Source organism: Psittacula echo (assembly GCF_963264785.1).
Source record: "Psittacula echo genome assembly, chromosome: 3".
NCBI classification, from domain to species: Eukaryota; Metazoa; Chordata; class Aves; order Psittaciformes; family Psittacidae; genus Psittacula; species Psittacula echo.
The window spans coordinates 117187279-117204739 of NC_137736.1; the positions used below are offsets into that span (position 1 = coordinate 117187279).

General features: G+C 42.7%; 1 protein-coding gene across 1 annotated transcript in view; it reads right to left on the reverse strand.

Annotated features, from left to right (window-relative positions):
- Nucleotides 1-17461, reverse strand: part of HEPHL1 (hephaestin like 1) — a gene marked incomplete at both ends in the record, with an annotated part of 32459 nt that overhangs the window by 14391 nt on the left and 607 nt on the right. The window contains 7 exons of the mRNA XM_080613571.1: nt 1164-1295; nt 1465-1601; nt 2319-2487; nt 3555-3809; nt 4990-5169; nt 6806-7018; nt 7861-8105. Of these exons, the coding sequence (XP_080469697.1) occupies nt 1164-1295; nt 1465-1601; nt 2319-2487; nt 3555-3809; nt 4990-5169; nt 6806-7018; nt 7861-8105 (1331 nt within the window). The remainder of the gene's footprint in view (nt 1-1163; nt 1296-1464; nt 1602-2318; nt 2488-3554; nt 3810-4989; nt 5170-6805; nt 7019-7860; nt 8106-17461) is intronic.

Below are 17461 nucleotides of genomic sequence, written 5' to 3' on the forward strand. Positions count from 1 at the left end.
CACCAGGGAGCTACATCTGACGCAGATGGCATTAGGACATGTGCAGGTAACTTCAAGGCTGAACTCAAACCAATTTCGTGATGCATTGGGGCCTGCTGGCAAATTTGTTGTGTTGCAAGGTCAGCAAGTGGAGACAACAGAATTTAATAAAGCCTTTTGTATTGATTTTATTGTATGATGTTATGAGTTTTACATGTTGACCTAATTATCTTAGCATAGTTCTCAGAGAGGAATTATGTCCTATGAGTTTCTTTCTGATGTGTTGTAGTAGAAACAAAGCAATTAGGCAAGAGACCTACCTTTCTTTTCAGTGCTACAAATGCAGCAAAAACTTTTTCGGAGACCACAGTATTATCTTTGTAGCACTATGGATGGGATTCAGCTCACTCGACTTGAGCTGTCTTAGTCTCTCACCCAAACTTTAGGCTTCTTTTGTAGTTGATGGAGACAGAATGCATCTCCAGAGGGTGACCTGCATGTTCAAAGTAAATGGGACTTCACCCCTCTAAAGGGTTTGTTTCTGACTAAAAATGGTGCCTACCAATTAAATGTGACATTTAACATTTAGATGCAGATCTTGTTCTTGTACAAAATGAAAGGAAGCCTTGGGTGAATGCTCCATTTGAGTGTTTACATATTTACGAGGATTAATAAGGATTATCGTTGCTTCACATTCCAAGCCAATCAGATAAAAGCTGCCTCCGACACTGACTATCCTGACAGTGAAGCGAGGGCAATGCCCAGCCTGGATTAGAGAATCATGAGTATAGCAACCCAGACCATGTGGATGGCCGTATTCAAAGACCCAGCAGGTGCATTGTGCCAGATCTTTGGCTTCCTGATTCTGGAGCATGTCCAGAAGAGATCCACTGAATGCACTTGAGAGAGATTAGAATTAATATCAATTGGATTCTGCCTGTGACTTTTGCTTAACATGGACCTCATCGAGTTTTAGAGGCCTTTACAGTACATGTCCAGGAGGAAGAACCAGCACATTGGCAGACTGGGGAGTCCCATGGGTTGTGACATGTACGGTAGATACACATTAATCAAATCATCCCTTCTGTGCTCATCCACATAAAGGGCAAACCTGCAGAGCAACAGAAGATCTTTATATTCAGGTATTCTGGATGTGACGATAGAGCTGTACAGTCAAAACTTACCATCTATGTATGGAGCTCCTTCTGACAGCTTGCTGAAGCTTACACCATGGGCCATAATGCTATAGCTTCTTCTGGCTTTGTTGACAAAAGTAACCAGCACTGTATCTCCCACTTCAGCTTTTATAACAGGGCCTTAAAAGATGAGAGTGAGAGAAAGTGTTAGTAGAGCTACCCTCTTATATATTTCCATCTAAACAAGACAGAGAGATTGCCAGCTGCATGCATAAAATTCCCCTCTGGATTCAAGTGGATCTGCATTCAAACCTGACATAATGGCAGGAAGGGAAAATATTCACTATACCAAGTATTCCCAGGTGCTTCATGTCCTCTGACCAAATCTTCTTACTGAATGTTGCATCAGTATATTCCACATAGTGAACTTTCCAGTATTGCCCTCCTATTCTGTCGGTCCCTTGAGTGAAATATATTGAAGATTCACTGTGGAATTAACAAATCAGATTGGTTAAATAATTGGAGGTTCAGGCAGAAGCCTTAATTTCAAATGAAGTTATAAGTCCAGACACAAGAGAAATGACCCCCCCAAGTTGCTAGTTTGCATACACTTCTCTAGCAGACAAAGGGAGATATTACTGATCTGAATTACAATTATAAACTAGTTAACAAATGGACGTTCATTGTACGTTAGGCTTTCATGTGTTTAGCCCCATTTACTTAGGAAGATGTCTATGTCAACTTACCCTTAACTACCTTAGGGCAACACCTGTGCCATTAACTGCATACAGTGTGTCTCTAATCCTTATTATCAAAAGAGATCCTGTAATACAAATCATCTTCATCAGTAGTAAAAGGGGGGGAGATCTGCCATTATGGCACCTCTGAGATACACCCAAGTGCAAGTGTGAAAGCTGCCTGAGGAGTTCCATTAACTCTGTTGAACTTTGAGTACCTCACAAAGGTACAAAGGGCTCACTTTCTCCATGGACTTAATGGATCAAGATAAGTGCTTCCAGAAGGCAACTCCAAGCACTGCAGTTACGAATCTAACTTCCTGGCAAGGTTGTTGAAATACAGTCCTCCCTGCCCCTTTCAATTAAAGTTAATAACAGTGCAGGACCTAACCCTGGTGAATCACTGGGGAAGTCTCACCCTGACTCCTGAAATTAAAGCGCATCAGGAGAGGACTAGAAAGCTTACCTGCCAGTGGCGTTCAAACCCTGCCCAGTGAATTTATCATAACCGTCAGGTCCATAATTCCAGAGCACTTCTTCAGCAGCGATATAATATCTCCTCTTGTGACTGGGTGGTGAGGGCCGAGACAGGTTTTTCTGGCAGATCTGAACATCGTACAGTGCCTCCATGCCACCTGCGAGGAGAAAGAGTCTGGAGACAGTCCTTGGCCAGCTGCAGAGTCAGCAATCTCATGGATAAAAATGCACATTCAAAACTCTTTAGAAGCTGCATGGATTGGAAACAAATACTAGGGAAAATTGCTAATTTTAAAGACATCCTCTACCTGGGAAGATGCTAGCACCATTCTCTTGCAAGGTGGTACTTTATGCCACAGGTAAACCCACTGACATCAATGACACTCATTAGTGGGCTTATTTACTCAATTCTTTAATCTGGGTAAGGATGGTAGAATGATTTTGGGGGTGAGAGTGCCTCCTGAAGTGTGCAAAATGGCATCATCTTCCCTTGACTTTCACTGCAATAGAGGCTGGTTATTACCAGACTGGAGAGATTTGTTGGTTGCCAGAATCAAGTCTGTTTTGCCTGATGCAAATCCCACTGAAATCAATGTTCAAGTTCTTAGATATAAAAATTCTTCCAATTCATCTCTGATATAATAATTCTACATTATACATATACTGCTGTCATAAGACCTAGCTTTTGGTATGTGCTTTTGGGCTATCACACCACATAAATACCACATCATCATCAAATTCCTTCATGTGAAGGTTTCTGAAAACCCTGCCCATTTTTGTCTGATTTCTGTAAAGAAAAAAGCTATGAAGCGTTCAGTTGGCATGATTTTAGCTTATGTGGGGTTTATGTGGCGTGGCTTCTATTTTATTTTTATGTGTTTCTTTATGTTTTTCTTATTTACAACAAAAAGTGATGATGAAGGCTCCTCTCATCGCTCACAGAAAGCATGGCGTCAGCACTGGGTCTAGCAAGCCTTCCTCATATGAATTGCACAGCTAAGTTATTCATACTAGCTGAAGATTTGGCCCAACATGTGTAATCTCCACTGGTGACTAAACTCATATTCATGATGTTTATCTGGTGAAATAGTTCCAAAGTGCTCAGTTAGTCACAAAAAAAAGGTGTGAAATCCTGCTTCCTCTGGAAACATCTCTCAGTTTTCTTTTCCAAGCATAAAAAAGGCTGGAACTTCTGGAAGGATGAGAGGGATCTATAGCAGCATACCTCGCAAGTGCTCGTTAACCTGGCACGTTATCAGCCACCTCCCCGGGTTCCCAGGAGTCATCTCCGCTGTGATGAACGTTGCTGGGAACAGACCAATGACATCTGCCCTCTGGTCTCTGCTGGTGAACGTGTGGCCATAGAAATATGCAGCGTGGATATCTATCTCGCTTCCCATGCCAAACAAGTGCCAGGACACGGAAGTGTCAGCGCACATCTCCAAGACGGGGAGATTGCCATAAATATAACCATTAATAGCTAGAAACAAAAGTATGAGACTTTATGAGAAATGAAAGAGAAGTGCCAAGTGCCTCTGACTCAATTTTAAGGGTGATCCTTTCCTGGCCCAGAAAAGGAACTGTCTGAATACCCACAAGGCCCTCACAGGCTCCTTGATGAAGAGTACCATTTTGAACATGCAGCTTACAGCTCTGCATGATCAAAGGACCCAAATTCTCTGGTTGGGTCTGTGAAAAGCTTCCTGGGTGGTATCAAGATTGGCAAAGGCCAAGTCATCACCAAAAAGGCCTGATAAAGAAGTTAACTTGTTCTGCAGCTATTTAACATGTCTGTAATCTATTTCCTCTTATTCTGAGTCATAAATATGCCATTATGTGCCAGGCTTAAGCAATTTGGATTTGAAAATTACAATATCAGTCAAATCAGTCTAGTCAGCTGTCTCTTCCTCAGCTTCCACGCCTGATAGTGTATCAGGACACTAGGAGAATAAGACTCATATTTTGCATAATGTTTTAGCTCCTAGGCTCCATGAAACAACCAAAATACAGAGAAATATATGGATTTAACTTCTTACACCGGATCTCCAAATGGCACAACATACTATAGGCCAATGGATATCTAGATCACAGGACTGGTTGTACCAGCCAGCTCACCATCAATAAGGCCATTTGAGAACATGGAGTCATAGAATCATTGAATAGTTAGGGTTGGAAAGGACCTTAAGATCATCTAGTTCCACTCCCCCTGCCATGGGCAGGGACACCTCACACTAAACCGTGTCACCCAAGGCTCTGTCCAACCTGGCCTTGAACACCGCCAGGGATGGAGCATTCACAACCTCCCTGGGCAACCCATTCCAGTGCCTGACCTCTTCCAACACACACATCTCCAAGTGCTCTGCGGCTTGCTTTTCTCTTTTCACAGCTGGTCAAACAGTCACCAAATGGCTTAAATCTGTTGCCCAAGAGAAAATGCTAAACAAATGGTAGAGCTGGGCGTGAAAGCCAAATCCCCTTTCTGCAAACCAGTGTGTTGTGCTGTATTTATGAAGATGCTTTTTATCAACACTGCTTCCACATCCTGACCCCATTCCTTGCTGATACAGGTAAAGGACATCACAAGGGACAGAAAGTCCTACTGAAATGAAAAAAGCCTGGTCTCTGCTGTAGGTCACCATTTGCTCAAGAGCCCTGCTCACCATGCATTCGGTTGCTGGTCTGAAAATCTTCATCCTCTTTGTCAACTGTGGCTGGTTCTAAGCAGAACGTGTTTATATTCTCATCAAGGTACCAGCTGAAGTTTTCATCTACAATGCTAAACATCAGGGCAAAAGCGTTAACAGCACCAGTCCCTTCTATTGAGGTCTCATCTGCAGTTCCTAAATTGCAAACGAAAAGGAAAGTGATAAAAAAAGCCTTGGAGGGGATTGAATTTAAAAGTGACAATAACTTTGGAGCACTTGAGGAAAGACAGTGTTCTGCCCATGATCTATAGGCACCTGATTTTGAATCTCACCTAATTTTGCCCCTCCTCCAAAAGACTTTGAACAGATGAGAGCCTTCAGAAGGTAGTTCATCTTGTCTAAGTTGAGCTGATATTTCAGGATCATTTTAATTTGACATAAGCATAAGTACCTGCCAATATTTGTAGTCCTATTTCCCCCATCTATGGACCACTGCACCCAACCTTGCTCTTTAGTCAGTGTTAACAGCTCTGTGTCTACACAATAAGACAGGTCATGGGCCTGGTAGAGCCAGAAACCAGTGACTTTTTATTTTGACCAGGAATTGAGGAGAGACAAGTTCTGTTGCAGTTCTGCTGCATTGAAGTGACTGCTGAACCATACTCTCAGAATGGCCATTCAAATGTGGCTCACCCTCCAACCTGAGACTATAGGAGTGGCGATACTGAGCAGTTTACTAATACTCGTTGACAGGCTTAGACTACATCCAATCACCCAGTCTACCTCTAAACACAAGGAAACCTTTGCATCCCCTGTCTCCTACTGAAGGGAGACCCAGAGCCTTGCTGTCAGTCCTGTAAAGGAGCCACACACTACCACTGGACAGAGGACTATAGCAGTAGCATCATGCAGATATCCACCTTGATAAATGCAAGACCAAACATGCAGATAACCTAGCCTTTCAGGCTAGGACTGTTCTGAATGTGCTATCTCCTGGCTTCATGTATTATTGCATAGTTATTGGCTCAGTTTCATATATTCAGGCAGTTCTGTAGAATTCAGAGGTTCTCTGGGAGAATGTTAGTCTGAGACACTTTAATTGTGTGAGTTAAGCTGGAGAACAGGCCTATTCTTCCCACATTGAAGAATTTATCTTTTCCATGTGCAAAACCTTCACTTATATGTTCTGTATATAAAGTCAGGGCTGATTTTGTACTGTGGGAAGTACTGAAAAAAGGCAGCAGAGATAGAGGGGAGAGAGCGGGTACATGGTCCCTGATGGCTCCAGCACAGAATCAGCAGGCTATAAAGGACATGAGACAGGTTGTCACCTCAGCAGTTCAGCGTGCATCCCTGTATGGCTATGATAAACAACTTGTGAGCAAAAATAGATAAATAATCTGTGTGGAGGAAAAATGACGAAGAACATTGGGATTTCAAATATGTAAATGCCAATGCCAAAGTCACCCGCCCAGCCCTATTTTCATTTCCTGGGCAATGAGTCCTTTGCTTGTCCTGAAATGATCTCAGTTTGGGATCATTTATTTTTTGTCTTGGCCATGACTGGCTGGCCACAGAGCATGCTGCAGTCCCTCCACCAGCTGCGGCAAATCTCTTATGAAGCCTAAAGGGAGCAGGAAGGGGGTTGTCCCAGAGCTACAATACCTACCCTGGGATGCTCCTGGAATGGCCCAGCTATTCCTTGCCCCTTTTTATGGGCTATGTAGGGATAGACTCTAGACCATCAGGTTTATACCTGTAAGCAAAAATGACTGTTAAGATGCCAAGCTTGGCAGAGGGGCTTGCTTTGTCACTGTTTCTAGCTCAGTACCTTTTTTACAAACCAGCAGTGGCCCAATTAAACCAGATGCAATATCTCTTGGTGTGTCAATGTGAGAATGGTAAATCCAAGTCAAGCAGTTTGAGTCTGCCAAAGTTGGGGAATAATCTTTCCTTACTGGCCATGTGTACGTGTAATTTCCACCGGGAACAACAAAGTCGTCCTCTTTGCTTTTACCACCGGTTCCATCAGGGTAAAGTGCTCCTAATACATTAAAAGGAAAAAAAAGAAGCTTTTAGGGGCCCCCCCTTAACTGTTTTCCTTAAATAAATGTGTAATTTCTTCTATTTTATCACAGATTTATAAAATAATAACAGCACTCACAAACAGAAACACTGAGAAATTGTGAAAAAGTCGGAAGTTCTGGTAATATCAAAAAAATGATGAGAATTCAAATCTATCATTTATCAGCAGACAAAATGTTAAAAATACATTAACAGTCTCTTATTTTTTTTCTAATTTTGTTCTTTACTCTCACTGGTCATCTACACCTTTTGTCGGCTAACACTGTGCATCTTCTCACAGTGTCTAAGGTTAAACGACGATCTAAGAGGACCACCAAGAGATCTTCCCTGAGGCTGGACATACAGGAAACTGATGAGAGTAATGAATGTAAGCAAATTCGTACAGTGCTCTAACCGAAATAGACATGCATAGGTTTGAGAATCTGAAAATTCAAATATGCCTGTTGTAGCCCTACTGGGAGGAAAATATTTACTTGCAAGAACTCCATCTATTCAAACAGGCGAAAAGTAGAAGGAAGGAGGAAAGGTGCTTTGGTGACTTACAATTCAAGAAAAAAGACCCACCTAACCTGTTCCTGTACTGGGTTTATCCCAGGCGTCGAGGGTTTGTGGTAAAAAGTTTTAAGGGACGAGGCTGTTCCTGGTTTTAGTCATCAGCTGCAATTACTGATGAGTTTATGAGAGGGTGATCTAAAGTCCTCTGATGTCAATGGGCAGAACAATAAACACTTGGAAAGACTTTTAGCTGCGATATTAGCTACTCCAGGGGAAAAGGAGAGGAAAAGGCAAACAAGCTTTTACCTTCAGAGTCCTTGTCATAGAAGACCCCATGTGGATGCACAGAGTATGGGCGGGAGCCAAAGTTTTTTAGGTGGACGATAAAAACATCCTCTTCTTCTGCCTTCAGGACTGGCCCAAGGAACCCCAGCCATGCTGCTTTGGGGATCTCCTGGGAGTAAGTGTCATCTGTGAATTGCCTAAAAACAGCCTTTTTGTACACACGTCCTATCCGGTTGGCTCCTCTTGTCGCATACACACTTGCAAACCTAGTGTGGGAAGGGAAAATAATTTAGAGACCAAAAAACTCCTTTAAGAGCTGATCAAATAACTGGTGCTTGCAGTGTACATAAGTAGTCCCCTGGGCTGTATGACATTGCTGGTGGAATAGAAGCTGAGGCATAAACCTGGACAGTGTTAGCAGGGTCCAAACCCCTTTCTGTGCAGTAACACTCATCCTACTTGCAGGTCAGGTCTTTAGCGTGGTTGCTACAAGTCCTCACTTGAGGACCAGCCACTCAGGCCTTTCAATACAGTTTTAGCAGATTCTCCCTCTTTTAAAGGTTTGAAACGTCACATCTGAAAGCATGACTGTTCAGAAGGAAAAGAAAACCAAATAAGAGCAATTATAATCAACTATGTTGACACTCCAGAGGAGTGGCAGGAAATATTTTGCATTAAATACATCATCTCTACATTCCAGAGCCTGTTTATAGCATCTCCAAGTGATGTAGAACCCACCATAAGGTCAGTGGTTGACATATTATAGCTATTAAATACCTGCTCCCTTCAAATCCTGAATTGCATTTGTAGCCTAATATCATCTGGCTCCACACTTCAACCTCTGGTTCCCATCAAGCCCTCTTTCAGATCAAAGAAACCACATACCATCAGGAACTTCTTTTCTATGCAGGCACTTGCATAAGTTTTAATTAATTGACTAAATTACTTTCTACCCTTCTTCTGCACAAACCAAGTACACTGACATTCTCATGCCACAAATCTTCCCTGAAGCTCTTTTCTGAAATTCTTCCATTATTTCTCCATATCTTTTGAAGTCTGAACACAAGAACCTCACACAATAGGCCAATATTCCAACTAAAGGCAAAGGTGCTCCCAGTTAATATTTCTTACACAGATGGAAATTAGTTTTTCCGTTTTATCTATAATAACATCATACTGGAAAGCCATGCTCATCACTTCTGTTATGATAGAAAATCTGTTTTTACTTCTCTCCACATAACAGCTGACAAATATGATACACGTTCTTCATCACTAAGTATCCCACACAAAGAAGGTGGAAACGAATCCCTTTGCTACACAGCCAGCCATGGACTGTAAGACAAATTTCACCATAGTTGGCTGCTCCATGAGTTTTTGAATCCTCTGAAGACTGTTTGAGCTTTCATGCTTCCAAATAAGCTTATAAAAAAGCTGAGCTAAATTTTCCTGAAGTATCACTCGCAGAAATACAGCGATTTTGTGTTTATAGTGAGTTTTTCTGACTGGCCAATTCACCTGCTTGAACCCGTTTTATTTAGGTGCTTTTGTGCAATGCCAGCAACCTCAGTGTTGGATGTCACATGAGTTGAAAGGTGTGATTTACTATAGTTTCTTCACCATAAGATCCACTGTTCCCCCTTTGCAAGCCACCTCTGTGTGACACCACAACTCACATCATTCCCCATCTGTGGTCATTACAATTCTGTGACCACTGTTGAAACCAGTCCCTGAAGTGATCCAGATAGAAAAGCCTCCAAAAAGAATGTTTTTTCATTGAATAATGTGCTTTATAGCAAAACAAGACCTATTTTGGCACAAATGAAAACACTGCCAATGATACTGCTGTAGCAGGATAAGTTGGCTAGGATGGAGAGCAAAGAACAGAAGCTTCTCAGTGTGCTTCTTCATAGAATAATGTATGTCAGATGAATACACTCAAAAAGTGTGGTTAAAGAATGAGTTACCAAAAAATCTGGATTTTCAGTGAATTAGAAGGTCTGTGGTAACCGTCTGCATGCATAGTAAGACCTGGCAAATCACACCATGCTCACTGAGAGAAGATACCTTCCAATGCCTAGGGGAAAGAGCTGCTACAAGAGTACTACCACAGAGTAGTAGGTGGAGTCAGTAGCAGTGCACTGCACATGCACATGCTTCCTTACCTCATGGCAATGCATTCATGTGGCTATGCCCTAATTCGAATTAGGAGTTAATTTTTAAAATGTTTTAAAAGAAATTTTCCCTAGAAAAAAAAATATTTTTTTTTTTTCCCGGAAAGTACTGATTTTCAGGAGATATTTTTCAGCAGAATTTTTCCCATTTCATCAGCCACCAAGTATTGTAAATGAGGTGCTGCAGTGGCACCTTTCCCCATGCAGTGGCATGCTTTCTTCATGATGACAGTGCCCTTATGCCCTTGGCTTTCTGGCCAGACAACATTGCACACTCTTGCAGTACTTCACACCCCTGGGATACAGCCTGCCCTGCAGGAGAGCTGTACCACTCAAAAATGCGCTTCTTGATCAGGTTTTGTCAAATGCTTGACATGAGCCTAACGCCTTTAAAGGCATTGATTTGGGATTCCAAAATCCAGTTAGGTTTTGAGGTTCAAGGAATAACCCTGAAAAAACCCTGCAGTTTTAGGCACCAGGGACTTTCTCATTGCCTAAAGCCATGCCGTAGCATCTCAGTTGTCTAGACCTGTGCCTGTCTCCTACTCAAAGCCAGCTAGGAGCCAGGAAAAGAAGTCTTTTTAGTGCCAGCTTTCTGAAAGGAAGCCCATTTAAACCCTCCACCCATTCAGAGCTGCAGAATCCACTGTCAGAGCAATGGGTATCAGCTGCAGCCAGTCCCAAAGTAGGTGATGCTCTTCTGTGCAGGGCATCAAGCAATGCAAGTCATGGAATCAGAAATGGATCACAGCATGAAACGAACAACTTGGCCTCTTGGCCCTGGTTAATTATGGGTTTTGTTTCATCATTGTCCAAAAGAAAGCAACCAATGAACTCTGAGAGAGAAATCATACATGTCACTGGTGCCTTTACCATTGTATTACAGACTCAGGATCTTTCAGAATTTCCATTCCTTCTAGATCCACACTCTCCAAAGGACAGAAGAGTTTCCTACTCAAAATGTCCTGATGTTTGCTAGTTTCTTGGGGTGCAGAGACTTCAGTCTCACTGCTCCTTCTGTCTAGGAGGGGTAGACCCCAGTTTTTCTGTCTATACAGACATGTATTTTTGGCACGTCCTTTTGGTTACCCTCAGTACCCAGTAACAGAGCAGATTGGTTGTTGTGAGTCTTACTCTAGGTGTCCAGACTGCCCAGTTTCAGCCATGAGGACTTTTGGGTGCCCACCGTAGCCTTGCAAGTAGCTGATAGCTCTTTGCCTCTTTACAAATGTTGTTGTGCTGCACTTTGTAGTGCTTTAAGTCCTTTGCAGAAAGATTCCCCACATTAGAGCTAATGGTATCAGCCTTAGGAGCTCATAGAATCATAAAATAGTTTGGGTTGGAAGGGGCTTTCTAAGCTCATCTAGCCCAATCCCCTTGCAGTGAGGAAGGACATCTTCAGCTAGATCAGGTTGCCCAGAAACACATCCAGCCTAGTCTTGAATGTCTCCAGGGATGGGGCATCCACCAACTCTCTGGGTAACCTGTGCTACTGTTTTATCACCCTCATTGTAAAGAATTTCTTCCTCACATCCAGCCTGAATCTCACCTCTTTAAGTTTAAAACCATCACCCCTTGTCCTGTCACAGCAGATCCTGATAAAAAGTCTCTCCCTATTTTCCTTATAGGCCCCTTTTAAGAACTGAAAGACTTCAATAAGGTCTCCCCAGAGCCTTCTCTTCTCCAGGATGAACACCACCAACTCTCTCACCTTTCCTTATAGCAGAGGTGCTCTAGCCCCCTGATCATCTTTGTGGCTCTCCTCTGGACCCTCACCAACAGGTCCATGTCTTTCCTGTATTGAGGACTCCAGAGCTGGACACATCACTCCAGATAGGGTCTCACCAGAGCAGGGTTGAAAGGATGCATGGATACGAGTGACCTCTCCTCTGCACTCCCAGATGCCTGGACCATGAGCATATGGCTACACTGTGGGGCTGTTATGCCTCCCCAGCATCACAGTGCAGCCAGAGATGTGTCCAAGGGAGCTGGCACAGGCTCAGTGCCACGATCCCTGCTGCTCCATCAGTGGATCACAGAGCTATTCCCCCCATCCCTCTTCTGTTTTTCAGTGAGAGCTTCTCAGTGCTCCATAAAGTTTCTGATGCCAGTGCCATTCATATCTGTGCATCATCCAAACCCTGCAGATGGATCCCTTAGACCATCTCCACAGTCCCCTGGAGATTTTCTGGGCTTCAGGATAGTGTTCTACTGACCTTTCCTCTCCTGTCTTTGACAACAGTTCTCAAGCACCATTCCCTGTCTTCTTCTGATGTCTGCTTCATTGGGAAACACTTCATATGCTCAGTCACTGAGTTAAACATGCCCTTCAACTGCATCCCTTGTTTCATTCTTTCCCATTCACTGATTTCCCAATATGTTACTGCAGTAGTGGTTTCTCCAAATGCTGTAATGGTTAAACACATCCAGTTCTCTGAGTCTGCCTTTGTCTCTTTCATCCAGTGGTCACAATGCAACTATTCTACTGGTCACCCCTTGTCAAAACATCTTTTGTCTGTCGTTTCTCTCTTTTCACAAGAAGACAAACCTTCTCTCTGCTTCTCCATTCTCCCCTGCTCACTTCAAACTGCTTCATCCTCCTGATGGCTTTGTGATATTTCTGCCTGAACCTCTTCCATCTTTTTGGTCTTGTGCGGTTGTAAGAGCTGCTCTCTTAAATCTTGACTATCTCCCTCCAACTCAGTTGTCAGCCTGCACTTCATGTACAGAAAGTTGTAATGATCAGCCAGTCAGATCAGGAAAAGGGAATCGTCTGGAGCTGGACCCATGCAAGCTTCCTAAATTCCCTCCATCTCCTCCAGTCAAGCCAGTATTGAGGTTGCATAAAGAGTTATACAGGCTGTGAATCATGGCATAAAAAATCTTGTTCAGACTAAGAAAGCCATGCAAATCCTGCCTTTTATTTCTGTGCCTGATCTCATTTTTTCAGTTGACCATTCTCAGCAGTTCTTAAGCTCCAAGAAAGGTTGGCAATACACGAGTGGGACAAAGGGTTATTAATAGGGAATTAACTCTAATTCCTTAAAATAAGTATGAACATAATTACAGACATTCATGTCCCTGCAATGATGAGCATAGGACTCTTCCAAATAAGAGAAAGAGTAAAACAAGGGTGTCATGTAGATTCTACTTCCCATCAAGACTGGACATGCAGATAATCTGCCATCTCAGGATAAGACCATGAGCTAAGAGTAATTTATACACATATTTCTTTTATCACACAGGAAAACTATTTTGCCAACATTTCAACCATGTTTATGCTACCTTTGATCTTAAGAAACACAGCTGCAACCTAACAGAGGTTACTTTTTCAAGAGGTGCTTACATGAGTACTATGTAGTAACTACATGAGTAGTTGTAGAAACTACTGTAGTAGTATGCAGTAAGGAATGGAGCGCTACACAATATGCATGGCCAAACTCCTCAGTAGACTGGAGCCAGATCTCTCACCGGTATCATTTTTAAGCCTGTTGAATTTGTTTGCCACTGTATCACCATGAAAAGTACTTCAAATAACTACCAGATGTGGAGTCCCAAACTTTCTGCTGCAGTTAACGTGCCCAATAGTCACTGTATGCTCCTGGGTGCAACTGTAGGCAAATGCAAACTCTCTTTAATTACCATTGTTCCACTAACATGCTGTAGATTTTACACAGACAGCCATTTAAAGAGCTATCTTTATGGGTTTGTTCCCTAAAATCTGTTAGTGGTGAAACCTTCCTTACTCTCTACCCTCTTCGCATAGAATCATAGTTTGGTTTGGAAAGGACCTTAAGGTCATCTAGTTCCAAACCCCCTGCCATGGGCAGACACATACTTTATGGCTGGGTTTATATCAGGGTTTTTTTCCTGAAATCTTCCTATTTTTTCCGGTGGCTGGAGTAAGCCAGGACTGTGTCCATGACTCCTGTGATGGCCAATGTCCGTGCTAGAGGAATGGCTAGTGGAGGGGAACCAATGGTGTCAACTCACATTTGTAGATGCTGCCCTGACCACAGAGCATCAAACAGCAAAGTTGTCTGTCCTTGAAAAAAAGAGACACGATGTCCTCAGAAGGTGTTTTAGGCCTTTTCTGACCCACATGAGCCACGGAAGATGCCAATCAAACCCATAAAACCTTAGACAAAGCTCTGAGGTGTCACCAGTTAAGTATGGCTATAATGGTTTCTCTCCCAGAATAAACTTCTACTTCCCCTGAAGTCAATAACAAAACTCAGGCTTCATTAGAGCCGAGATTTTACCTTGAATTTCCTTTTGATGTTGACCCTTCCCACAATGCTCATCTCTGCTGATGCAATTGGGTCATTTGGCCGCGTGATGACATGGCCATTAGTTTAGCACCTGTGACGACAGTGTTACTGTCATTTATCTGGGTGGGATCTCCTTATAGGCAAATTGCATAAATTGTGTTTGATGCTGTGGTAACAAAAATCACCCGTTACTGTTGGTGGGTGCAAGACCTGGCCTGGATAAATACAGCATCAGTGGCCTAAAGAAAAGGGATGAACTGTTATATCAAGCAAAAATCTACCACCAGCAGAGTAAGATTTAAATGTCTGTCATATAAACTAGAACCAAATTGATTAAAGGGATTATCAATCAAACTGTAATCCTGAGGGCTGAGCCGCAGCAGGGAGGGAAAAACAGCCATATGTCAAACCACAACACCCAAGTGTATTTTTCTCTTGAAAGGCCATTGCCTATGTGACCATTAAAAGGAGTAGGCGTCTGAGCTCACCCTCCTACTGCAGTAATATTCATGTCCCAGCCTACCAAATCTCACTGAGGTCTGCAGCAGGTCCAGCAGCATTGACAGCAGCTTGCACCCTGTGTGTCCAGTCCACCATGCTTTAATGATGTCAGCTCTTTCATCAGTTCTATCAGGTGCGAGGGCACGCTGAACACCTTCCCAGTTCACCTGGACTCGGTGGCCATAATTTAGATCTGTGATTTCCAAAGTCCTGTGTGCTTCAGAACATTTCAGCTTAATCTTTGAAGGAAGAACTGAGACTGAAATGCTCTGGTTTCATTCATAACACTCCAAATTACGAGTGGTAGTGGAACAGCTGGAGGCTTCCAGTAGACAAGACAATTGGCAGAGGTGAACAGACTCATTACTCTCTTTACATAAGAGACACTGATGCCCAGCAAGATACTAACTCTGTGCAAGGAGTAGGCTGGCCCTTGAGCACTGCAGCAACACCAGGCCTAATAAAAATTAGCATCCAAGCAGAATATTTGTGTTAACAAAGGGCTGCATTAATCAGCTCTGACAAGAGGAAGCCTTTTCAGCTCACACCCAGGGAGGTGCTGAAGCAGCTCTACAGCTCCTGGCTCTGGAGGCAGCTCACTCAGCACCAGCACAGCGGGAACAGAGGAGTGTAGCTGTGCCTGGTACCAAAATCAGCTCACCTGATTTCCAGCCCCATATCTCAGCTACTGAAGTCTCCTTTCTGCTAACAACTAACAAGTTGAGGAAGATATTATTGACTTTGGCACAGCAACATTGAAAATCACCTCTTAAACCTCACTATCTGATCCAGGTAACGTAACACTTTCCATTACACACTTGCTAATTCAGCATTTTTATTAAGTAGTGAAGAATAAGTGGTTTTGATTATATCTTTGTGGACCAGCTGGAATCAAAAGGAGCGTTCCTTTATGTGTATGAGCTGACTCTTTTAAAGATAAACAGTTTGTCTGCAACCTCTTTATCTTCACTTCCCTATCAATATAACTGGGATAGGGCCCCATCAGATGGGGGCTTGTGAGAATGCATCACAAGGTGAGAAGTGCTAGGTTCAGCGAATATGAGCGTGGCTGCTTGCAGAGCACAGCTGGCTCAAAATGCATTCCTGTCCATACCTAGGTACAGGATTCTACCCTAGGATCCTTCAGTTTATTTATGGAACTACGTTTTTTATAATATCCATACAAACCAATTAATTTGCTGAAAAATAACCCATTAGTATAATGCTTTAAATTTACTTTAGAGGTTATCCTAAAGAGCTAAATAGTCAAAATAGCTATTACCAGTTCACTATTTAGTCCACATGTTTATTCAGACACGCTATTATTCCAGAATATAGCACTTTATTCTGGCTCAGCTCGATACAGTTTGGAAATGGACTAAACTAGTTACAAGAATCACTTTATTGTTCTGCACTTACAGAGCTCATTGCAAACAGCTCCCCAGCTTTGAATATAGAGTCTACCTTAAAATCATCTGTGGGTAAACTCTTTGGAATTAACATTCAGTAATCACTACATTACAGTGATGACTGAAGACATAAACTATCTTCCCTCCCTGTCATGCCCTGTAAAAGGCACCACATTTATGTCACGGACTTTAAAGTAAATGTGCCACTTGATGTTCGGGGGCACAGACTGCAGACAAGCTTTAAAGTACAATTTACAGAACAGATTCCAATCTCTCTATGGTATTGGGGTGGGTTTACAAGCTGCTGCTCTTCACTTAAAGCTGAACTATGTCTGATGAGAGGTCTTCCCTCTCACTAGCTCAGTGAGAAACTTCCCTAAACTTTCCTCTGTTTAGGGAATGGAAAAATTTATCCTCTGCTAAAAAGAGTAGGGAAGTGATAAATCCAAATGTTTAACACAACTGAAGAACAACCTTTCCAGCTTGTTTTCATAGGCTGGGAACAATTATTAGCCTGAATTCTACCTATAAATGTAGCACCTATTGACTCGGATGCTATCTGGGACATCTACTTGTTAAAACCATAAGCATAAATGTGTGTTGAAAAATAAAACTCTTTCTTGCCTCCCACTTGTGGCAAAATAATCTCCTTTATGAAGTCCAACTGGGAATGATTCTGAAATTACTGTTCACCAGAGAAAAGTCTGGGATTTCCTGAAAAATGAGAAAGGACATTTCCACTTCTAATTCCCGGGACACAGCATCCAGCTCCCAGTGTGCCTCCAGACGTGGTATGGACACTAGGATCTCCTCACTTGCTCACAGCTCCCACCCCAACCCCAAGCTAGGCACAGAGGAAGGACCCCCAAACTGTCTCTTGTATGTCAAAGTTTCAGTGAATTAAAAATACTCCCATATATGTTTGAAGCCCATGCTGTAGAGCGGCACCAAGGATCTGTGCCATCCCCATTCAATGTCCAGGCCAGCTCTCCTGGTGTGTGAGGGACACGTTGCCAACTCCAGCAGTGCAAGCACAAGAACAGACGCCTGTTTTCCACTGGCCAAGGCACAATTTATCACTGTGCTTACCTGTACACTCCTGTTTCAGCGCAGCTGATTGCTTGGACTTCGGTATGACCATTTACCCTTCTACGTTTAAGCACCTAGTTAAATAGATTCCCTAAATGGAAGTCTCCATACATATATGGACATCTACTTGTATCTCATTCATAGGTACCATACTTATCTGAATTTTACAGTGTTAATACCA